The sequence below is a fragment of the Chrysemys picta genome, chromosome 1 (assembly GCF_011386835.1).
Source record: "Chrysemys picta bellii isolate R12L10 chromosome 1, ASM1138683v2, whole genome shotgun sequence".
Lineage (NCBI taxonomy): Eukaryota > Metazoa > Chordata > Testudines > Emydidae > Chrysemys > Chrysemys picta.
In genome coordinates, this window is record NC_088791.1 from 89040772 (window position 1) to 89065778 (window position 25007).

At 41.9% G+C, this 25007-nt stretch overlaps 1 protein-coding gene and 2 long non-coding RNA genes across 3 annotated transcripts; 2 read left to right on the forward strand and 1 right to left on the reverse strand.

Annotated features, from left to right (window-relative positions):
• The first annotated feature begins 38 nt into the window (after positions 1-38).
• Positions 39-5196, forward strand: LOC135974409 (uncharacterized). Its single transcript, XR_010591661.1, has 2 exons — positions 39-745; positions 3939-5196. It is a non-coding gene; the product is annotated as an uncharacterized LOC135974409 (long non-coding RNA).
• LOC122174636 (uncharacterized) lies at positions 3837-20637 on the reverse strand. The gene is made up of 4 exons (XR_006176719.2): positions 20497-20637; positions 11795-11931; positions 10365-10494; positions 3837-6827 (listed from the first exon to the last, which is right to left on the reverse strand). It is a non-coding gene; the product is annotated as an uncharacterized LOC122174636 (long non-coding RNA).
• A 642-nt stretch (positions 20638-21279) lies between these two features.
• Positions 21280-24077, forward strand: LOC135974406 (uncharacterized). Its single transcript, XM_065562156.1, has 2 exons — positions 21280-22428; positions 23495-24077. The coding sequence occupies exons 1-2, from the start codon at positions 21888-21890 to the stop codon at positions 23887-23889; spliced, it is 936 nt and encodes a 311-aa protein (XP_065418228.1). The 5' UTR covers positions 21280-21887; the 3' UTR covers positions 23890-24077.
• The last annotated feature ends 930 nt before the right edge of the window (positions 24078-25007 follow it).

The following is a 25007-nucleotide window of genomic DNA, read 5'->3' on the forward strand; positions in this document are numbered from 1 at the left end:
TGACCCACGTGCCTTGGATTTTTGGCACACCCTTTGGCACCGAAAAGGACATATCCGGACATTTAGGCACGTGCATGCGGCTTCTGAGCCTAGGGTCTCTGTCTCCTGCACTTTCAGCCAGTGTGTGCCCGCCATCCGGAGGCACATCATCCTTCTCCCATCACCACCTCGGTGGCGTAGTCTGGTGGCTAACTTGTAGGACAGGCAATTAGAAGAGCTATTGCTAGCTCTGCCACAGACTTTCCATTGTGGCCTCGGGCAAGTCACTTAAGCCCAGATCCTTCAAGGTGTTTAGGTGCCTAACTCTTATTGACTTCAATGACAGGTGCTTACACATCTTTGAAGATCTGGGCCGTCAACTCTTTGTACCACCTTCCCCCGTATCAGTAGCACTGGACTACAGGGTAATATCTGCTCCACAATTATTTCTGTTTGTGTTTTGAGATCCTCAGGGGCTCGATGTATGTAAAGGAGTGGCTTGTACAAGGATGCAAATAGTTGAGCTATAGATTTTATTAATAGATTATAGGAAGGATTATAATGAGTGGAATCAGAGTTTGGAACTGGGAAAAACTGATGCCTCTGAGGATGAAGCAATGGAACAAATTGAGAAACTCTGGCATAATAAAGCACAAGATCAGATGGTATTCGTCCAGGGATGTGGAGGAGGATCTGAAGGAAATAGCAGGTGAAATACCGGAAATACTGACAAGGATATGTAATATACAGTATATGCTGAAGAAAGGTAAGTGGTCCTTAAGACTGGAAAATCATGAAGACAATGCTCATTTTAGAATGAAAGAAGCCAAGGGGATGCTGGGAATTACAGTTTCTTTCTTTCAAAGTTAATAAATGTTAGCTAAAGCCCTATCATTTATTTGGGTTTTCCAAAAAAAGAAGAACAGGAGGACTTGGGTTTTCCAAAATCTTTCAATAATGCAATAGATTTTTAAGGGTGCACATGGAAGTCAGGGTGGTTAAACACTGGAATAAACTGCCTAGGGAGTTTGTGGAATCTCCATCTCTGGAGATATTTAAGAGTAGGTTAGATAAATGTCTATCAGGGATGGTCTAGACAGTATTTGGTCCTGCCATGAGGGCAGGGAACTGGACTCGATGATCTCTCGAGGTCCCTTCCAGTCCTTGAATCTATGAAGTTAGGTGCCCATCTCCCAATGACATTAAGGGCATTTGAGTGCCTAACAATTTTAACTCCTTTCAAAATGCCAGACTGTCTTTCTAGATACTTATATGGTCCCCCTCATCTTGTTATCTGAGTGTCTCATGGTCATTAATGAAATGTATTCTTCCAACACACTTGTAAAGAAGTATAGCCCATTTTACAGGTGGGGAACTGAGGCACAGTGTAGATTAAGTGATTTACCTGAGATCACTTAGAAAGTTAGGGTGGACATGGAATCCACAGAAGGGACTTAGGAACTGTAACATTGAGCATCACAACACCTAACTTAGATGCCTAGTAACTAGGGCTGTCAAGCGATTAAAAAAATTAATTGTGATTAATCACACGGTTAACCAATAATAGAATACCATTTACTTAAATGTTTTTGGATATTTTCTACATTTTCAAATGAATTGATTTCAATTACAACACAGAATACAAAGCATACAGTGATCACTTTATATTTATTTTTTATTACAAATATTTGCACTGTAAAAAACAAAAGAAATAGTATATTTCAATTCACCTAATATAAGTACTATAGTACAATCTCTTTATAATGAAAGTTGAATTTACAAATGTAGAATTATGTACAAAAAATAACTGCATTCAGAAATAAAACAACATAAAACGTTAAAAACTACAAGTCCATTCAGTCCTACTTCAGCCAATTGATCAGACAAACAAGTTTGGTTAAAATTTGCAGGAGATAATGCTGCCCACGTCTTGTTTACAATGTCACCTGAAAGTGAGAGATGCACTAAAGATTCACATGTCCCTTCATGCTTCAACCACCATTCCAGAATACATGCGTCCATGCTGATGACGGGTTCTGCTCGATAACGATCCAAAGCAGAGCAGACAGATGCATGTTCATTTTCATCATCTGAGTCAGATGCCACCAGCAGATGGTTGATTTGTTTTTTTTGTGGTTCGGATTGTGTAGTTTCTGTATCAGAGTATTGCTCTATTAGGACATCTGAAAGCATCCCCCACACCTCATCCCTCTCAAATTTTGGAAGGCACTTCAGATTCTTAAACCTTGAGTCGAGTACTATATCTATCCTTAGAAATCTCACATTGGTACCTTCTTTGCGTTTTGTCAAATCTGCTGTGAAAGTGTTCTTAAAACAAGCATGTGCTGGGTTATCATCTGAGATTGTTATAACATAAAATATATGGCAGAATGCGGGTAAAACAGAATAGAAGACATACAATTCTCCCCCAAGGAGTTCAGTCACAAATTTAATTAACGCTTTATTTTTTCAGTGAGCATCAGCATGGAAGCATGTCCTCTGGAGTGGTGGCCAAAGCATGAAAGGGCGTATGAATGTTTAGCATATCTGGCACGTAAATACCTTGCAATGCCAACTACAAAAGTGCCATGCAAACACTTGTTCTCACTTTCAAGTGACATTGTAAATAAGAATCAGTCAGCAGTATCTCCCGTAAATGTAAACAAACTTGTTTGTCTTAGCAATTGACTGAACAAGAAGTAGGACTGAGTAGACTCGTAAGCTCTAAAGTTTTACATTGTTTTGTTTTTGAGTGCAGCTATGTAACAAAAAAAAATCTACATTTGTAAGTTAAACTTTCACGATAAAGAGATTGCACTACGTACATATATAAGGTGAATTGAAAAATACTATTTCTTTTGTTTATCATTTTTCCAGTGCAAATATTTGTAATAAAAATAATAATATAAAGTGAGCACTGTACACTTTGTATTCTGTGTTGTAATAGAAATCAATATATTTGAAAATGTAGAAAAATATCCAAAAATATTTAATAAATTTCAATTGGTATTCTATTGTTTAACTGTGTGATTAATCGCGATTAATTTTTTTAATTGAAGTAACATTTTTTGAGTTAATCACATGAGTTACCTGCGAGTAATCAACAGCCCTACTAGAAACTCATAGGAGCAAGACTATAATCAACAAAGCCAGAGCTAGACACTTAGGCTTCTATACACTGAATAGGGAGAGAGGTGCCTTAGAAGGCTATCCACAAAGCCAGCACCTAAGCTGTCCAATGGGAGACGCCAATGAGAGGAGTGTATGCTAAGCCCCACACCCTCACAGAATTAGGGCCTAAATCCATGCTGCAGGGAGGCATCTAGTGATTCATAAACCAGGGGAAGATGGCTGCTCAGCTGCCTAAGTCATGGGTGGAGCCTGATCTGATAGGCATACTCAGAGGCTGTTTACCAGACTGGACCCCTCAAGTGAGTTCACACAAAACAGCTGAGATGCCCAATTTTCCTTATAACCCAGTGGTTAAGGCACTCATCCAGGATATGGGAGATCACTGGTTCAGGTCTCCCTTTTGCCTGATGAGAAGGGATTTGAACAGGGAACTTCTATCTCTTGGGGAAGTGCCCTGGCAGCTAGGCTATAAAGTCATTCTAACTCTTTCTCTGGACCAATCAATATTTAATTAAAGTGGAACAATTTAAACAGGAGGGATTGAGGGAAACTCACATCAGACTTTTCTTGGACAACAGGAGTGAAAGAAACTGTCAATAATGACAAAGCCATAGCTGTACGTGATTTTAGTTCATTCACCATTTTATTTTCTAAGCTAGCTAATAATTTTATGAATTACCAAAAAAACAAAAACAAAGCAAAACAAAAAAACCAACCACACCTTGCAACTCCACATTAAAATTTATTTTATTCTTTAACAAAATATTATGAGTGGGTTCTGTGAGCTGAATAGTTTCACATCTGACCAATATTTTCCATCTGTACAGATTCAGGAAACCTGGCAATGGGATCTCCATACCTGAAAGATGAACAAATAATGAAAACTGACATTTTCAGTGTCTCTTATCCAGAGATCCCAAAGCAGTCAACAGACTTTAAAACCATAACCCCAGTCCTGCAAGCAACATGTGCAAGACACTACCACTAAGCAGAGTGGGAGTTCTGTGCAATACAATGTGAGAATTGATAATATGTAATAACAGAGCAAATGCTGAGATAGTCTTTATTTCCTGTTATTCTATTCAGTCATTTACTTAAAAAAATTATGAAATGTATTACTTGCAGTTCTTGACAGAAGATGAGGACACATTCATTCAGAGGTACAGTAGCATGTTCCTATCATCCTTTTCTGCCCCTTAAAATATTTTTGTTTATCATCCTTTTCTGCCCCTTAAAATATTTGCAAACAATTGTCATGTTGCCCTCGTACTAGCCATTTAGCTAATCTAGATACAATGCTCTTTCTTTTTTCATGTTATTCCATTCAGCCCTTTAATAGGGGCGGGGGGTCTTTCCTCTCTGAATTTTCTGCCAGTTTACTAACATTTCAGGTATGAACTCAACCGGAACAGAGTTCAATATTGTAGGTGAATTTCACTAGTTCTGTACAGGGCAGGACAATTACCTTTGGACTTATTTGGTCCATGGCATCACTTTTGGTAGCAATAGAAATGAAAGTGTCACTTTGTCAACTCCCTTTACCTTTTCATAAGAAGAGTACTTTTACCCAGGGTCTTGAGAGAAAAACTGTTATTTCCTGTCTTTTGTTTAGTCTTCTCCTATGTCAGACGGCAAGAGATCAGCCACTTCATCACCACTTTGCGTAATTTTCATCTAATTTTCGTTGGGTGAAATTCTCCCCTATGCAGAAGGTCCACACAAGGGCTGTCTACCACTTATGTCCCACCTAAACCATGTTGTGAGGCCTTAACTAGAACTTAAGTGATGCATAGGACCTGTGTGGCTCCTCTGCACAGGGGCAAATTTCTCCCATTGTGAGCCTATATTTTGGTCAGTGAGGAGAGGTAAGACACAGGAGTTTCATTGGCTCAGAAATCCAAATCATGATTTGTTTGTGTGCTCAATAGTCTCTCACTTTCTTCCCAAGGCTAGCAAGAGCAGAAACACTGCAGGGAGGGTGACTAAGGAAGGAGAGAGTGCATCATTTTCCGACAACTTCCTACTGCTATTCAAATGGAGTTTCACTGATCAACTTAAAGAGGGAAGTCCTGTGAGTCAAGGAAACTCCTGAGCTGTAAGGCCTTAGGAGGAGAAGTACTTCACAGAAGTTTACTGGAAAGAAAATCTTCCATTTTCTCCTAAATCAAACCCAGGTCTCTCTCATTACAGCTAAGAGTGCTAACCATCTGACTGGTCCAGAAATCCACATTAAAGTCAAACAAAACTAAATATAGTGGTTACAAGGGTAGGTATCATATGCTCACTGGGTGATAGATCTGTGCTATAACTGAACCAGGAAAACTCCTCTCAGAATTCCTTGGTTAATCATCTGGGGACAGACTGTAACCAGGTGAGTTCGGCACCTAACCTACAGAGGCACTTCTGAGAATCAAACTAGGCACCTATCTGCATCTTTAGGAGCCTAAATACCTTTGAAAATCTGGCCCCTGGTCTCCAAGACCCAGATCCTCAACTGTATTAAGGAGCCTAACTCCCACTGAAATCAGTGTGAGTGAGGTGCCTATATACATTTGAGGATCTGGGCCCAAGTGGCTTGGTTGGCCGTGTAGTGTTTTAAAGACTGCTGTCAAGATCAGGGCCTACATTGCAAAAGTGATTAGTGATTTTTGGCACCCCTAAATAGATGCTTAAAAGGGACCTGATTTTCAGCAGGTGGGTGCTTGGCACTTTATAAAAACCAAGCCCCATACAGTGTCTAAAAGTGGGCCCCCCAAAACTGAGGCACCCTAAACCACTAGCAATGTTTGAAAATGTAGGCACTGTTCCCTGTTATCCAATGCCTTGTGAAGTTCCTCCTCCCTCACACTCTAAAAAATCTGCTTATCAACAGAACATGCTTTATATGTACAGTTTATAGATTGAGACCAAAATTTTCAATTGTAGCTGCTTAACGTTACGCATCTAAATAAAAGTGGTCTGGTTTGTTTTCAGAGGAGCTAAGCAAGCACAATTCTCCCTGAAGTCAAATGCTCAGTACACTGAAAATCAAGTCACTTTTATTTTGGTACCTAAATGTGAAGTTAGGTGCCTAACATTTGAAAATTTTGGCCTACGTGTCCATAGGTATACATGATCCCCCAACCCCTGAGTCCATAGTTCTCTGTGAAGTAGGACAGAGAGAAAAAGGCATCTGATCTGCATAGAAGGAATATAGTTGGCAATCCAAAGGAAATGTGGGGACGACTGTATAGGAGAAATATACAAACACTTAACTGGATTGAGATCAACAACTCATCACACATGGGTAACAACACAGCCATCATCACAGAGCTAGACTGGGTTTGACCCAATGACCTACATTTGAAAGGCATCTCCATAACCCATAATTGCCAATCTCCTGAGGCATCCAGACTCTCACTCATACTTTATTCAGTCTAATAGTCTCTCATTGATAAAGGCTTGCAGAAGAGAGAAAGACAGAAATGTTTCTTTTTTTTTCTCTGTAAGAGAGCTAATTCCGCTGAACTCTCCTGCGGATGTACATCCTCCTCCTCTGGAAAGGGAGTCTTCTCAGCTGCACACTGCTGAGCCTCCGTCCCCTCAGGGCATTGAATCGGATAGGAGAGAAGGCCCTGCTCATTACACTGAGTCGTTCATTCAGCTCTTCCAGCCTCTTCTTCATTGAACGTACTTCCTTCAGAAGGTCATCAAGTGCCTTGGAGACGGGATGGAGGCTGTAGATAGAGGGGGCAGCACAGGTAGAATGACCACAGACCTGGAACCACTACTTAAGACAGAAAGTAAAACAACTAATATCTTACACTTTGATAGTGTCTTTCATCCTGGCAGATTCCCAAGTGAGCTATAAAATGGGCTCTAAATTTTCGGAAGGGACCTGGTGTTCTAGAGTCCTTCAGTTTTTGGGTGCCCAACTTGTGACACTTTCTGAAAATCAGGCTCCTTTATGGTGTCACAAGTTAGGCTTCCAAAATCACTAGTTACTGTTGAAAATTTAGACTATATATTCACCTCTACCCCTATATAACGCTATCCTCGGGAGCCAAAAAATCTTACTGCGTTATAGGTGAAACCGCGTTATATCAAACTTGCTTTGATCCACTGCAGTGCGCAGCCTCCCCTCCCCCCCGAGCACTGCGTTACCACATTATATCCAAATTCGTGTTATATCAGGTCATGTTATATTGGCGTAGAGGTATATATATATGTAGATAGATAGATATAGATATAATGTATTTCAGTGGTGAGCAAAGGGATATATATCTCCAAATACTGGTCTTTGTAGACCACTTCACAGCCTTTTAGGGCAGGAAGTGAAGAATAGTATTTTCTACTGAAAAAAGAACAGGAGTACTTGTGACACCTTAGAGACTAACAAATTTATTTGAGCGTAAGCTTTCGTGGGCTACAGCCCACTTCTTCAGATGCATAGAATGGAACATATATTGAGGAGATAAATATACACATACAGAGGGCATGAAAAGGTGGGAGTTGTCTTACTAAGGCTACGTCCTCACTATGGGGGGGGGTGTCGATTTAAGATACGCAAATTCAGCTACGTGAATAGCGTAGCTGAATTCGACGTATCCGACGTATCCGAGCCGACTTACCCCGCTGTGAGGATGGCGGCAAATCGACCTCCGCAGCTCCCCCGTCGATGGCACTTACTCCTACCTGCGCTGGTGGAGTACAAGCATCGATTTGGGGATCGATTGTCGCGTCCCGATGAGACGCAATAATTTGATCCCCGAGAGATCGATTTCTACCTGCCGATTCAGGTGGGTAGTGAAGACGTAGCCTAACTCTAAGAGGCCAATTAAGTAAGAGAAAAAACTTTTGAAGTGATAATCAAGATAGCCTAATACAGACAGTTTGATAAGAAGTGTGAGAATACTTACATGGGGAGATAGATTCAATGTTTGTAATGGCTCAGCCATTCCCAGTCTCTGTTCAAGCCTAAGTTGATTGTATCTAGTTTGCATATCAATTCAAGTTCAGCAGTTTCTCGTTGGAGTCTGTTTTTGAAGCTTTTCTGTTGCAAAATTGCCACCCTCAGGTCTGTTATTGAATGACCAGACAGGTTAAAGTGTTCTCCTACTGGTTTTTGAATTGCATCATGTGCCAGCAATGCCCCTCTGCCATGTACATTGGCCAAACCGGACAGTCTCTATGCAAAAGAATAAATGGACACAAATCTGACCATAACATTCAAAAACCAGTAGGAGAACACTTTAACCTGTCTGGTCATTCAATAATAGACCTGAGGGTGGCAATTTTGCAACAGAAAAGCTTCAAAAACAGACTCCAACGAGAAACTGCTGAACTTGAATTGATATGCAAACTAGATACAATCAATTTAGGCTTGAATAGAGACTGGGAATGGCTGAGCCATTACAAACATTGAATCTATTTCATCATGTTAAGTATTCTCACACCTCTTGTCCAACTGCCTGTAATGGGCTATCTTGATTATCACTACAAACGTTTTTCTCTTACTTAATTAGCCTCTTAGAGTTGGTAGGACAACTCCCACCTTTTCATGCTCTCTGTATGTGTATATATATTTCCTTAATATATGTTCCATTCTATGCATCCGAAGAAGTGGGCTGTAGTCCACGAAAGCTTATGCTCAAATAAATTTGTTAGTCTCTAAGGTGCCACAAGTACTCCTGTTCTTTTTGCGGATACAGACTAACACGGCTGCTACTCTGAAACCTGTCATTTTCTGAAACTGCCAGAGTAATTTGAGTGGGCAGAATGGAATTATCCAAGCTGAAACTTGCCAAGATAACCAGGCTAGCACCCCTAGTCTTGTGAAAGTGTCCGGGGATCTTTAATGGGCACAAATGTCCCGGACCGAAGTTTTACATCCTGTCTGAAAGACAGCACACCCGTTAGCACCATGCTGGACCATCTGGCTCAGTACAGAGTTAGAGGGAAGAGAGCTGCCCTGAATCACTAACACTGCTAGTTATACCAGCTTTTAGTTTTGTTTGGAGATCTTCCATCCAAGTCTCAACCCTGCTTAACTGGGTAGATCTGATAACTTTAGAGTCTCAACTGTTATTTGTTATTATTGTTGTTATTAATCCAGTAGCAGCCACCATGTGTTAGATTTCCCCCATATATATTTAAGTCACAGTCCCTGCCCTGAAGAATTCACAATCTAAGAATGGTAATACTATGCTATGACATTGGAGGGGGAACAAACTATACTGATACCAGTATTTAGAGGGAAATTCATGCCCCTTTTGAAGAGCCCACACATGACCTAACTACCAACTAAATCCCACTTGGACTTTAATTTGAATAGACATTGTACAGGCCTTCTGCACAAGTGAACTTCTCCCTGATGCCTAGAGCTGGGTTGAAAGTCAGAAAATAAACTGGAAATATATTGATGATATTTTTGCAACAATACTTCCTTCCTTTTTTTTTTGACCCAACTATAGAGCTTGTCAATTTTTTTTTCTAACTTGAAATTTTTGAAACAAAACAAAGCAGGGAGAAACCTTTTTGCAAATCCCTGCACCCCACCCCTCCATTTTCAACCAGCTCTGATTCTAGCATTTCCTAGACAGCTGTTTCTCGTTAGAGAAAAGTCTGCATTATGAATGAGAACCACTTGTTCTTCAATGGCAGCATTCAGTAGCATTGCTCTGAGTGAGATCTGACTTTTTATACATTGTCTATTTCCTTTCCTCTTTCTCTCTTCCCTATAGTTAGATTCATGCTTCACTATCTTTCAGTAGCCTGGGGCTACAGCAACATACGAAGACTGTGTTAAACTCATAGTGATTAGTAATTTCTGAAATACGAGCTGGGAAAATGTGAGTTGATGGACTAGAGAGCAGTTTTGTGTAACTAGAGAAGTTACATAGACTAAAATCATAGAGATTCCAGGTCTCCCCTTCACTGCCCTCTGGCCAATTCTAGATTTTCCATGCAACATAGTCCCAACTCGACTACTTTGTCCAGCCCAGTTTTCTATGTCTCACATGATGGGGCTTCCTGCTCTTCCTTTGAGATAATTTTTCCACAGTCTAATACTGGTAATTAGGAAATATTTAGCAATATTTAACCTACAGGATATTCAGCTATTCAAAAATTGTTCAGGGAGAGTTTTGTAGTACGTGCCATTTCCTCCTGCTTTGTGATGAGTAGGAGGATGAGGACAGTGGAATGATGCAACATACACAGAGAGAGGACATTGATCTGAACACTGAATCCTGCCGTTAGCTGATGGGAGTTACCTGGAGAACTCAGGCAGCAGAGTGTTAGGGTGACTCAACAAGGAGTGTTTCATTTGCCAGAAGATACTGTTCCCCCATTTCTCCAGCATACGAGTGACACTGTTAATGCCGTGGATGTTGACTTTGTCTGCTGCATTAGCAGAATGCCATGGGAAAGAAGAGAGGAGATTTGAGGGAACAAAGAAACTCATTAGCCATTTATCTCATTTGGTAGGAAGGTCCTTCACATTTTCCCCCTTAACTCTGAGGGCACTCTGGATGAGAACCATATGCTCATTTTCAGTAAATTACATTGATGTACTGAATACTCCTCTTGAGAGACTAAGTATGACAGCTTACCCTTCCCCAACAAATACCTTCCACCACCTCCCACTGCTTTACCCTCCTACTGTCACCAGACACCCCTCTTCCCCAGCCCCACTGCCCTGACTAATCACCTTACAATCCCTTCTCTCCAAAACATCCCAACCCAACCTCCCCTTCTCAGATAAGCACCTCTCAGCCTGATTCCCAGCTGCCAGGGTCCTCCTCCTACTTCTGGACAAAAATCCTTCACCAATCTCACTGGGTTCCTATCTCCTAAACATGTACTCTATCCAGCCCTACTCCTGGATGCAGGAACTCTCTTGTTTTCCTCATACATGGAGAACAATAGACCTTATTCTCAGCTGTAGGTTTATCTGTCTGAAAATACGGTAGTGTACTCAGGGCTACTTCCTCTCTCAAAACCCCTGCGTTAAACTGATCCATCCTCCCAGACAAAGAGGCCCCAATTCATCCTTGCCTCACAGACCTCTCACTCTGACAATGTAAAGGATTTGTAAAGCATCAGTCCCCTGGAGATTTCACTTTATATAAGGGGAGTACCTAGGGTGACCAGACAGCAAGTGTGAAAAATCGGGACAGGGGGTGGGAGGTAATAGGAGCCTATATAAGAAAAAGACCCAAAAATCTGGACTGTCCCTATAAAATCGAGACATCTGGTCACCCTAGGAGTACCAGACAGGTTTGGAGTCAGTGGAGCCTAGAGTATTTTCTGTGGATGTTCCCAGGATAATATAGATGATATAGATTCTTATGCCCTAGCTATTCCCAGCTGCCAGAACAGCCAGAACCAGGAAATGCTGAGAAAACCACACAATGGTTGTGCTGGGCATGGAGTAAGGGGGTGTTGATTGTGTTTTGAGTGAAGAATTATATCAGTTCATATTTTTATCCTGACCACATCTCTCCTGTTCCTAAACGATGAACGGTAACCCCGCTCCCACTCCATACCTTCTTCTGTCAGTAGGACCTAAAAAGAGCAGGCCACATTGAGGATCGCAGGTTTTACTAGGGATAAAATAAGAACTAACCTAAACCTTCATCAGCCACTTGAAGATAATCTTCTCCATACTCTTTCTCTGATTCCCCCTGTCTGTGTCTCTTACCTCCTTCTCTGTAGTTCCACCTCTGAAGCTGATTCAGAAAGTCCTTCTGACAACTACAGTTGAGTAGGAGGAGGAAGAAGAGGAGAACTGGGAGAACACCCATGATGGAGGCTAGCTGGGCCTTCAGCTCCTTACTTCTGCAGTGAGACAGATAATATCATTCATCCCTTTAATCCTTCCTTCTCTCTTCTCTTTCTATCCCTCTGATGGTAAATCCATTTAAGAGAATGCTGAGGTCAATTCAACTTCTATATAAGCAATGGGGCCTATCCTGCAATTCCCTGTAATGTCTTTCTCAAATAATTGAGGGGTACAGGGATCCCAAAAATATGCAGTAACTAATACAATATTTTTTCTTAATAATTCTTTGCAGTTTGATAACACCTTCCACCCAAGTACCTCAAGGCACTTTACAAATACTAGCAGAGTATGTCTTACTAGACCACCATGAGGTAAGGAAACATATGCCCATTTTACAGTTAGGAAGATTAAGATATGAATTGGTGAAGTGATTTGTCAAGCTTTAGAAGAAGATTATGATAGAGGCAAGAATGCAATTCACATATTTTAGGGACTAATTCAGTGTCCAGTGAAGTCAATGGGAGCTTTTCCATTAATGTCATTGGATGCTGGATCAAGCCCTGCATTCCCACACTTGTGTCTTACCTTCTATATTGTCCTTCCTCCAGACAGTCTGAACTATAAAGAGTTAATTTTCTAAGCATAATTTGGTGTTGGGTAAAAGGTATTAAGATAACTACCCCTGGAAACCAAAGTCCTCAATTTATCACCAGGATATATGTAACACAGAGGGCAGAGGGAAAAGCTCCTCAGATTCCTTCTACTCCAGGATCTTTCCCAGTCTAATTTAATTCATACTTAGCCTATAGGCCTTCCTGTGTAGAGATTATGTATAAATGTAAGAGGACAAATCAGTGTCTGTGACCTTTTCATTCTGTCCCTTTGTTAAGACTGCCAACACAGGGGTCAGGTAAACCCAGCTGTGGTGATGCAGGTAGTTTTTATAACATGGACAGCTGTCCGTCTAGGAAGTGGCTAGAAACACCAATTCTGCACATACTGTGTATAAATAGAAATCTGCTCCATTGATGCAATAGTACATTGCCAAGTTCATGTTACCATTCAGGATTATTAGCAATGATTTACGTGATCTATATTCTAGTTATTAATCATAGTCATGGAGGTGCCCATTTGAGAAATGGGCACATTTAGAAAGCCCAAATTATTGTGACATTCCATTCATACGTCAAATCGAAGACCTTACTGCAGACCTTGAAGAAATTAAATTACCTTTTCAGTGACATATGACCTTCGTCTCCTAATAGCCTGGGAGACGTTTCAGTCTAACCACTTAGCATTCTCAATGTATATCAGAAATTGAGCCAAATAAGGAGGAATCTGAATGCACCATTTTATTTCATTATATTTAAATAACTAATTATTTTTTAATTTTACATTGTGCTTATTTTTATGCCTATAGTCATATAAGGAATATAAATACAGTGATATTAATATTAAATGACACACTATTTAAAAAGTAATACATTGCACATGTCGAGGATATATTTTGTGATCAAAATTAATCCTCTTAATCATTTTTTAAATGGAAAAAAGGGAATTGTCCTTCCCGTAACACACACACACACATGCATGCACAGAGCTATTCTCGCCACAGGGTGCCAAAATGCAGAACTCTTTTTAAAAAGTTTGATTTGTACCAGAAATGCATCACTGTGGCCTGTGGTAAAAATACCTTCACTGACCTTCTCTGTACTGTTAAGTGTTGAAACCATGGCTCCCCCTTCTCTTCTCCTTTCTGAATAAATGAGCCCTAACCTATTGGGCTCATTTTGCTTATTGTCTATATAAGAAAATCTCTTTTTAAGCTTTCCCAATAGGAAAGGGTTTACTAAACTCTGGGGCTTCTAATCTCAAACCGTCCTACAATTCAGCCCAGATCAGGGAGGCTGGGTTGCTTTTCAACACATTTAAAAATATCCCAAACAAAATCTTCCACCACAATCCTTATCCCCAGCCTCCACCTGTTTCAGTAGTGGGTTACTTTGATCATTCTATATGTATGAAATAAAAGGTGATGATAAACTCTCCCCACATCTGGTATTGAAAACCCAACCTATTTGATCTCAAGCTCTTTGAAACATCAAATGGTCAAATAAAAATAAAAGACCCAGATGTTGTATTTCCAGGGCCCCTTAGACCAGTTCCCCTTCTACCCAATTCCTTGAATTCTTGAGAGTCAACTGTTATTTATTAGCATTTAAGTATTATTTCATAATAATAATTGATTTAAGGTCCCATGTCTCGGACCCTTACCCATGTAAGTAATTTTTACTCCCTTAGTTGTCCCATGGAAATCAATTCACTAGTAAGGACTACTCACACGAGTGAGAGCTTGCAGGATCATATTCTTTATAGGCCTGAACCAAAGACCTTTGAAGACATAGGCTTTGGAACAGGCATTATATTCCAAAGGTGGCATTAACAACACTATTAATGCTGTTTAAAACAATGTTAATAGACTGTTATATTTGTAATAATCAAAAAAATCCTAAATGCTAGAAATTCAGAAGACTTGCTGTAAGATTCCAACTCCATCCTTAGCTTTCATCCTCCCCACTTTCCATTTATAGGCTGGAGACCCGGACCAGTTGCCAAGCCTACCCTGTATAGCATGGTGTGTGAGGTCCCCAGTACTTTTTCTCTGTGTGTGATGATATAACCCTTCAGCCTACACCAGGTCTGGGACCTTGTCTGCAATGTTTCACAAGGGAGTCAGAGTGAATTAAGGACAGACCCTTGCAGCCTGGAAATTTGAACTCTGTGCTGGAAAGGCCCCCTTGATTTCTTAGCAAGTACCTTAGTACAAAACAGATTGCTGATGGCCTGCTCCCTGCTGCCAGTGCCACTTGGAGGGCATAGATTGAAAGGCAAGAGAAAGGGGTTGTGTCTCAATCGCACTCAGGTTACTTTGTTTGATATGGCGATTGACTGAGAGAATGGAGGTAGGGTAGATGGACTTTTTCAGTCATATGCTGCCTGAGATGCAAGGAGGCTGCCAAGCAGCTTTAGGACACACTCGCCAGCTCCACTCTTCCCTCCAGAGAAGTGGCAGAAGTAAAGCCCCCATTTGAGTGCATGGGATACTCTGAGGTCTGCAGCCCGTATATGTAAAATGGATAGGTCAAAGAGAGCTCTCTGTATCTGAAGGACAGGCTCCCCAACCTCTGTCCGGAGAGTGACCAGAGGCGGGTACTGTGGGTTTTCCTGCCTGTGCAGAAAGGGAGAGTGTGGAAGATAGACTGAGCTCTCTGGCCCACAGTGAGATAGCAGATGAAGAAGGGGGAGGGTTGATGGACTGTATATGAAGGGCAAGATGTTAGATGTTGCAGTCTCTGGTGTGTGCCAGCTGACTCGAGCTTGCAGGGATTGGGCTGTGGGGCTGTAAAATTGCCTTGGAGGTGTTTGGGCTGGAGCCCAAGCTCTGGGACCGTCTCACTCATGGGGTCCCAGAGCTTGGGCTCCAGCTGAGCCCAAATGTCTACACGTCTACACCACAGTTTTACAGCCCTGCAGCCTGAGCTCATGAGCCTGAGTCAGCTGACACAGGCCAGCTGTGGGTGTTTAGGTGCAGTGTAGACGTACCCTGACGTGATCAGTGTCTGAAGCTTAGACAATTTTGTCTAAATATTAGAACTCTCAATTAATCACAGTTAACTCATGTGATTAACTCAAAAAAATTAATTGCGATTAATTGCAGTTTTAATCACACTGTATACAAGAGAATACCAATTGAAATTTATTAAATATGTTTGGATATTTTTCTATATTTTCAAATATATTGATTTCAATTACAACATAGAGTACGAAGTGTACATTGCTCACTTTATATTATTTTTATTGCAAATATTTGCACTGTAAAAATGATAAACAAAAGAAATAGTATTATTCAGTTCACCTCATACAAGTACTGAAATGCAATCTCTTTATCGTGTAAGTGCAATGTACAAATATAGATTTTTTTTGTTACATAACTGCACTCAAAAACAAAACAATGTAAAACTTTAGAGCTTTCAAGTCCACTCAGTCCCACTTCTTGTTCAGCCAATCGCTAAGACAAACAAGTTTGTTTACATTTACAGGAGATAATGTTGCCCACTTCTTATTTACAATGTCACCTGAAAGTGAGAACAGGCGTTCGCATGGCACTTTTGTAGCCGGCATTGCAAGGTATTTATGTGCCAGATATGCTAAACATTCGTATGCCCCTTCATGCTTCGGCCGCCATTCCAGAGGACATGCTTCCATGCTGATGACGCTCATTAAAAAAATAATGTGTTAATTACATTTTTGGCTGAACTACTTGGGGGAAAATTGTATGTCTCCTGTTCTGTTTTACCCGCATTCTACCATATATTTCATGTTATAACAATCTCGGATGGTGACCCAGCATATGTTCATTTTAAGAACACTTTCACAGCAGATTTGACAAAACGTAAAGAAGGTACCAATGTGAGATTTCTAAAGATAGCTACAGCACTCGACCCAAGGTTTAAGAATCTGAAGTGCCTGCTGAAATATGAGAGGCACGAGGTGTGGAGCATGATTTCAGAAGTCTTAAAAGAGCAACACTCCAATGTGGAAACTACAGAACCTGAACCACCAAAAAAGAAAATCAACCTTCTGCTGGTAGCATCTGACTCAGATGATGAAAATGAACATGTTGGTCTGTTCTGCTTTGAACCATTATTGAGCAGAACCTGTCATCAGCATGGACGCATGTCCTCTGGAATGGTGGTTGAAGCATGAAGGGACATATGAATCTTTAGTGCATCTGGCACGTAAATATCTTGTTATGCCAGCTACAACAGTACTATGCAAATGTCTGTTCTCACTTTCAGGTGACATTGTAAACAAGAAGCGGGCAGCATTATCTCTTGCAACTGTAAACAAACTTGATTATCTGAGTGACTGGCTGAACAAGTAGTAGGACTGAGTGGTCTTGTAGGCTGTAAAGTTTTACATTGTTTTATTTTTGAATGCAGTTATTTGTTGTACGATTCCCCATTTGTAAATTCAACTTTCATGATAAAGAGATTGCACTACAGTACTTGTATGAGGTGAACTGAAAAATACTATATATTTTTTGTTTTTTACAGCACAAATATTTGTAATAAAAAATAAAGTGAACACTGTACATTTTGTGTTCTGTGTTGTAATTGAAATCAATATATTTGAAAATGGAGAAACCATCCAAAAATGGTATTTTGTTATTGTTTACCAGTATGATTAATCGCACAATTAATTGCAATTATTTTTTTTAATTGCACGATTAATCATGATTAATTTTTTTAATCGCTTGACAGCCCTACTAAATATTAAACTGTAACTGTCTCCCCACTTTGGCCTACTAATTCTGCACTCCCACGTGACAAGAGAGCTGTGTGAACTCACTAACTCAAGAGCAGCGCTTCCAGGATCAACACTTGTGCTTTCCAAGTCTCCTTTAATCCAGGCTCTACAATAAATTAATGTTGCCAGGATTTCAGTTTCCAGCCCCATCTTCCCTGCCAATTCACCCTGTCTTGTTTGTGTTAAACATTTGTTCCCAAGATACTGTGTTTTGGGTTTTTATTTTGTTTAAAATTTCCCAGGAATTTATCGGTGTTTATTATAAAATAATAAAAATCAGATGAAAATTGGTGCAAAAACTTAACATTCATTTTCTGGGTAAATATTGAGGCTAATACTGGGGCATGAGAGGATAAAAAAAAAGCAACAAATAGAGAAAAGTGAGGGTGTTTCTGACCCCACTCCCCACCCTAGAAGTAGAAATGGCAACTCAGTAAACTGGGTAGGTTTCCGAGCCACCATCTCTCCTTCCAGAGCAGGTCCAGAAGTGGAAGAGATTGAGGAGGTGAGGGTGCCATGCCTTCATGCTGCCTTCTCCACCTCTTCCATTTCTGGGCCCATCCTGGAAGGAGAGACAAGAGCTCGGTTACCTGGGCTGCCCAAGTTACAAAGCCACCCTCTCTCCTTCCTGAGCAAGGAGCCAGGTCCAGGGAGTTCTGCCACTTCATTTTTTAGGAGTTGAGCACTGATGTACACATGTGTGGGTGGGTATCTTCCACTGCATTGCCTTGCTTTGACAGACAGCCTCGCATTTACACTTAGACTAATTCATTACTAACATGAACACATGCACCTAATGGAATATGGATTGGATTTTCTTAACATAATCGGTATATTCATGTACCTGAGTGGTCCAAAATTTGTGTGAAAATGGGTGAAAAACAAAAAAGAACTTTTGCAAATTTTTTGTTAAAAACTGAAAACAAAGGGCCTTGCCGATGTGTTCTAATCCCTATAAATATCAGGTAAACAGAGACAAAGATATCGCAGGGAGATTTCCCTTGTGTCTGCCCTGAATCCCACAGAGAGAAAACATTCAACCACTCAGTTCAGTACTGTACACAACTAATGTTTTCTGCTAGTGCAGATGGGAATTTTCTAGGTTATCCAGTCCCAGTGCCAAATAGCCTCCATTTCAAAGAGGCCAACGCCTTCGGAAGCCTGATGAGTACATATTGTACTCATTACATTGGATCAGGACTCTGAGATTGCCTTAGAACAAGATAGGCTGAAATTGTTAACTCTACTTTCCACCTGCTCCTATATGCACATTGTCTTCTGATTCTACTTCTGAGCATACTGGGGTGATTGATGCTGGCTCGACCCTCGATTCAGTTTGAGATCAGGATTTCAGTGACTAGGGATAGCAATCATTATAGTTATGTCTAAAATGTGGGACCTATGCCTCCATTGTCATTCACATCAATATAAAGTGAATGCAAAGTGTGTGTAAAATATTCCCATTTTGATTTCACTGCAGAAAGTGAAGAGCAACAGTGAATTAGGCTTGTGCCTTCTATGTGAAACTCCTTTCCCTTTGTTTTCAGTTGCTCGTGACTTTCTCAAATTTCTTTTTAGGCTGAAATTTTCCCTGTTTATTTTCAGCCCAAAGTTCAATTTTCTTGAAAAATGTCAACAGTAGTGAATGAATATTTTGATTTATTTGCATAGGAATAAAATACACATAGTCTTATCAGAAATGTTGTGCTTGAGTAAATCAAAAACACCTGAAGTTAGAAAAATCAAACTAGGCTCATTTTGTAGATTTAATGGACTCTGATGCAGCAAGACAAATTTGCTTTAAAAAAATAATTTAAAATGTTCAATATATAATTTCTGCACATTCTGCTAGCACTTTTCTATTTTTTGTTTTTTAATGTGCAATATTTTGAGGATGCATTTCTTATTGAACACCCAGCTAATGATGTCTTATTCCACACGTAAAGGCAAAAGAGCTTTTAAAGTCCTCCAGCCAAATAGCTCCATATCTGGGAACATACAAGGTCATTAAAGTACACCTGAGTTAATGACAGTTCCATTAGAACTGTGAGAACCAGGATGTTGAAAATACTGACAGTTCCACAGGAGAGAAATCTGCCAGGCTGGGAAGTCTTTAACATAAGCCCACAATCAAAGAGTTTACAAGCTTCGCTTAAGAAATAATTCTGTTTGTAAGCTCCCCAAGTAAAAAGCAGGGAAATATAAATATAAATGTAATTGTTTATAGTTGAAATACCACAGAAATGTCAGAAAAAATCCCACAATATTAATTCAGCACATTGTACCTCTGCTGTGTTTTCTCTTTCTAATCCTTCTTAAATGTTAATTGTAATTGGTATCATTTGTTATTTTATATATATACATAGAGAGAGAGAATGGAATACCTTATTGAGTTTAGGTGGGAGTAACATTAACTTTCAGATTTCCTGACTTTTTTAAGGGCTTGCCATTTCTGCGTTAATGCCCCATTAACACTAGTGGTTTTTTGCATGTAATTATAAACGAATTTGTTCATTTTGCATATGGTCATTTGAAAGCAGACCTGTCTGATCTTGCAAATAGACTGACCATCCTGATAACCAGACAGATCCCCTGACCTTATGGAAGACCTGCAGGCTGGCAGCTAGAGAAACTGATGCTTCAGGCAGACAGGCATACTGACTGAAAGGAGTGAGCCATCCTGGTACCAGGCTGGTACCAATAAAGGTATTGCTGCAAAGCAGAGCAGCAGTGAACATATTGTTGGTACTTCCTGTCCTGAGGATGTGTACACAGTTCCTGCCCCTTCTTCAAAATGTGCACACTTTTTCAGAGTGCATATTCTCTCTCTCCTTCAGAACACATTCCCCTCTCTCTTTTAGGTCTCAGAACACACACACACACACACACACACACACACACACACACACACACACACACACACACACACACACCTTCAGAACTTGCACTCTATTTCTCCCTGTCTTTGGGACTTGCACATTCTTTCTTTTCTTCCTCCTTTCATTCTGCACACTAACACCCTCTCCCCTCCAATGCAATCCAGTAGCACTCATATAGCCTTAAGGTCTAAGCCAGTCCAACAAAGGACACAGGTGTTGAGACAGATTTTCTCTCCTCTTCCTGCATCTTCTTGCAGGTTCATTCATTCCCTTCTACTGACCAGGCTTTTTAGAAGGTTGGCTATGTCTCCTCATGAAGAAGGTACAACTTCTTTCTGGTAAGGAGGGCAGAGAATTGTAAATAAACTTTACCTGGACTCCAGAGGACAATCCTGTGATGAGGTTTCAAATTCTCTCTCTCTCTTTTTCTTCTCTCCTCACCGCCCACTTTGGATTTCAGCTTGTAGTGTGTGACGTGTCCCTCTTCATATCTCTGCTTTACACATTTCTCCAAGCTTTCTTTGGAACCTCTTCTAGCTGCTGTTTCTTGCCCTCCCCTCCCGCCCATTCAAGCTGAACATCTCCTCAGACACATGGGAGCCTTACAGAAGTGAAAACATCCATCAGTGGCAGTGGAGTTCCTTTTTAAAGTGGACCCTCTCTTGAGGGGCCTCCTCTCCTCCGTGCCCCTGGTTCCCCATTGCACAGCACACAACTCTTTGGCATCCAGCATGGTTGTGCAACCGCTCTTACCATCCATAGTTTCCACTATGCCGTGTTCCTTTCTGGCAGCTTGAGCCCCCTGGAGCCATCCAGCCTGGGATTTGTTCCTCGAGTTGTTTCTGCCTTTGAACAAACATGCCAATTAATTCTCTGCCGATTAGTTCATTCCTGAGCCATTGTGCCAGATCTATTTTGGTCAGAGTAAACAAGGAGGATATATTGTCGGCAGTGTTTTTCTCAGCTCCCAAGTTACTTGGCTGCCAAGCCAAACAGAGTCAGGCTTGGACAGTACTTGACTTAGAGACCTCCAAAGAAACATCAGGTGTCACAATAAGTGATGCTGGTGACTTGGTAGAGGGTGATCTTGTCCCTTCCTGTGAGTAAGTATTGAACAAGTATCGTCTTAGGATGTGCTGCACTACTACAGGTACTATCCTTTGGATAAAACTTTAACGCCATGTTCTGGCTTTCTGTGATCATTACCATATCCATGGCATGAGTTGCTAGTCCCCTGGCCAAATTTGAATTCTGCCTAATATTACTCCTATAGTGTCAATTGGCTGCAGTGCTAATTTCACTTCCTGTTCTAAACCGTTTGATGATTTTGCTGTGTGCTCTTAGATAACTGCACGTTCCACCCCTGCTGCCGCTGCATTTCAGGTCTGGTCTACATTAAGAGTTTAGTTTGAATTTAGCAGCATTAAATCGAATTAACCCTGCACCCATCCACACAACGAAGCCATTTACTTCGACATAAAGGGCTCTTAAAATCGATTTCTGTATTCCTCCCCGACGAGGGGAGTAGCGCCAAAATCGACATTGCCATTTCGAATTAGGGTTAGTGTGGCCGCAATTCGACGGTATTGGCCTCCGGGAGCTATCCCACAGTGCACCATAGTGACCACTCTGGACAGCAATCTGAACTCGGATGCACTGGCCAGGTAGACAGGAAAAGCCCCGCGAAATTTTGAATTTCATTTCCTGTTTGCCCAGCGTGGAGAGCACAGGTGACCACGCAGAGCTCATCAGCACAGGTAACCATGCAGTCCGATAATCGAAAAAGAGCACCAGCATGGACCATACGGGAGGTACTGGATCTGATCATTATATGGGGAGAGGATTCCGTGCTAGCAGAACTACGTTCCAAAAGACGAAATGCCAAAATATTTGAAAAAATCTCCAAGGGCATGATGAACAGAGGCCACAATAGGGACTCACTACAGTGCCACGTGAAAGTTAAGGAACTCAGACAAGCCTACCAGAAAACCAAAGAAGCAAACGGAAGGTCTGGGTCAGAGCCGCGGACATGCTGCTTCTACGCTGAGCTGCATGCAGTTCTAGGGGGGGCCGCCACCACTCCCCCACACCTGACCGTGGATTCCGAGGAGGGGGTAATCTCAGCCATGCCTGAGGATTCTGCGAACGGGGAAGATGATGATGAGGAGGACGACGAGCTTGCGGAGAGCACACAACACTCTGTTCTCCCCAACAGCCAGGATCTTTTTCTCAGCCTGACTGAAGTACCCTCCCAACTCTCCCAAGGCATTATCCCAGACCATGAAGCCATGGAAGGGACCTCTGGTGAGTGTACCTTTGTAAATATAAAACATGGTTTAAAAGCAAGCTTTTTTTAATGATTAATTTGCCCTAAGGACTTGGGATGCATTCACAGCCAGTACAGCTACTGGAAAAGTCTGTTAACGTGTCTGGGGATGGAGCAGAAATCCTCCAGGGACATCTCCATGAAGCTCTCCTGGAGGTACTCCAAAAGCCTTTCCACAAGGTTTCTGGGCAGTGCAGCCTTATTCCATCCTCCATGGTAGGACACTTGACCATGCCATGCTAGTAGCAAGTAATCTGGTATCATTGCATGACAAAGCCTGGCAGCGTATGGTCCCGGTGTTTGCTGGCATTCAAACAACATCCGTTCTTTATCTCGCTCTGTTATCCTCAGGAGAGTGATATCATTCATGGTAACCTGGTTGAAATACGGGAATTTAATTAAGGGGACAGAGGTGGCCATTCCTACTGGACTGTTTGCCTGTGGCTGAAAAGAAATCCTTCCATGCAGTTAGCCACGCCGGGGGTGGGGGTGGGGATCATTGGCGCTGAGCTTTTCACGTTTGGCTAGCAGGGATCTTCCCTGATGCCAGCCACGTGGTGGGGGGAGGAGTAAAGCGATCATCCCAGAGAATTGGAGGGGTGGGGGGTTAGTTTGGTTTCTGCAGGGATCTTCCCTGATACCAGCCACGTGGTGGGGGGAGGGATAAAGCGATCATCCCAAAGAATTAGATGGGTGGGGGGGTTAGTTTGGTTTCTGCTGCTGCACGTTAACAGGAAAACCGCAGCACTCAACGGGCTTTGCTTGGTATGTGGGAAAGGAGGGCGCTGCTTTTATGAAGGCTGCAGAAGCCGAAAGACAATGGCTTACCATGGCCGCATGCAAGCCAAATTCTGTTGCCCGGACCTGTGTTTGTGGTGTCTAACACCAAAGCCGCAGACACTCAATATTAAGATGCAACCTTGTACCAAAATCAGATGTGCTGTGTAATGTGAATAGTGTTGTTCACCGTGAAAGAGTATATGCATTGTTCTTTAAAATGTATCTTTTTAAATACTTCTCTCCCATTTTTCCCTCTTCCCGCAGCTGCACATTTTTCAAGCCTCCCTCCTCCGTCCCGAAGGCTATCTCAGATAAGGCGGCGAAAAAAACGGACACGAGACTACATGTTCTCGGAAATCATGCAATCAACCCGCGATGAAAGAGCTCATCTGAATGAGTGGAAGGACACAGTATCAAAGTACAGGAAAGATGCCAGTGAACGTGAGGACATGAGGGACCAACGTGAGGACAGAAGGGACCAACATGAGGAGAGGAGAGATGCTCGAGATGAGAGGCGGCAGGATGCAACGCTGCTGATGCTGCTGCGTGAGCAAATGGACATGCTCCAGTGTCTGGTGGAGCTTCAGGAACGGAAGCAGGATCACAGAGTGCTGCTGCAGCCCCTGTATAACCACCCTCCCCTCTCATCTCTTCCATAGCCTCCTCACCCAGACGTGTAAGAACGTGGGAGGGGGGGAGGCTCCGTGCACCCTCCCACTCCACCCCAGTGGACAGCTCAAGCAAAAGGTTGTCATTATTTTGAACTTTTTAAGTGGCCTTTTCCTTCCCTTCTATCCTCCTCCCAAACCCTACCTGGGCTACCTTGTCAGTTCTCTCCCTCTTTTTATAATCAATTAATAAAGAATACATGATTTTTAAACAATAGTGACTTTATTTCCTTTGAAAGCAAGCTGTGATCGAAGGGGGAGGGTGGGTTGCTTACAGGGAATGAGTCAATCAAAGGGGGTGGGTTTTCATCAAGGAGAAACAAACAGAACTTTCACACCATAGCCTGGCCATTCATGAAACTGGTTTTCAAAACTTCTCTGATGCGCAGTGCTTCCTGGTGTGCTCTTCTAATCGCCCTGGTGTCTGGCTGCGCGTAATCAGCGGCCAGGTGATTTGCCTCAGCCTCCCACCCTGCCATAAAAGTCTCCCCCTTACTCTCACAGAGATTGTGGAGCACACAGCAAGCAGCAATAACAATGGGAATATTGGTTTGGCTGAGGTCTGAGCGAGTCAATAAAGTGCGCCAGCGACCCTTTAAACATCCAAATGCACATTCTACCACCATTCTGCACTTGCTCAGCCTGTAGTTGAACAGCTCCTGACTACTGTCCAGGCTGCCTGTGTATGGCTTCATGAGCCATGGCATTAAGGGGTAGGCTGGGTCCCCAAGGATAACTATAGGCATTTCAACATCCCCAATGGTTATTTTCTGGTCTGGGAAGTAAATCCCTTGCTGCAGCCATTTAAACAGATTAGTGTTCCTGAAGACGCGAGCGTCATGAACCCTTCCCGGCCATCCCACGTTGATGTTGGTGAAACATCCCTTGTGATCCACCAGTGCTTGCAGCACCATTGAAAAGTACCCCTTGAGGTTTATGTACTAGCTGCCCTGGTGCTCCTGTGCCAAGATAGGGATATGGGTTCCATCTATCGCCCCACCACAGTTAGGGAATCCCATTGCAGCAAAGCCATCCACTCTGACCTGCACATTTCCCAGAGTCACTATCTTTGGTAGCAGCAGCTCAGTGATTGCTTTGGCTACTTGCAT

Bases quoted from the DNA above. Each gene is read 5' to 3' on its own strand.
- LOC135974406 (XM_065562156.1), top strand. From the start codon at position 21,888: ATGCAGTCCGATAATCGAAAAAGAGCACCAGCATGGACCATACGGGAG. The intron at 22,429-23,494 runs GTGAGTGTACCT...CTCTTCCCGCAG, and splicing joins AGCCATGGAAGGGACCTCTG to CTGCACATTTTTCAAGCCTC.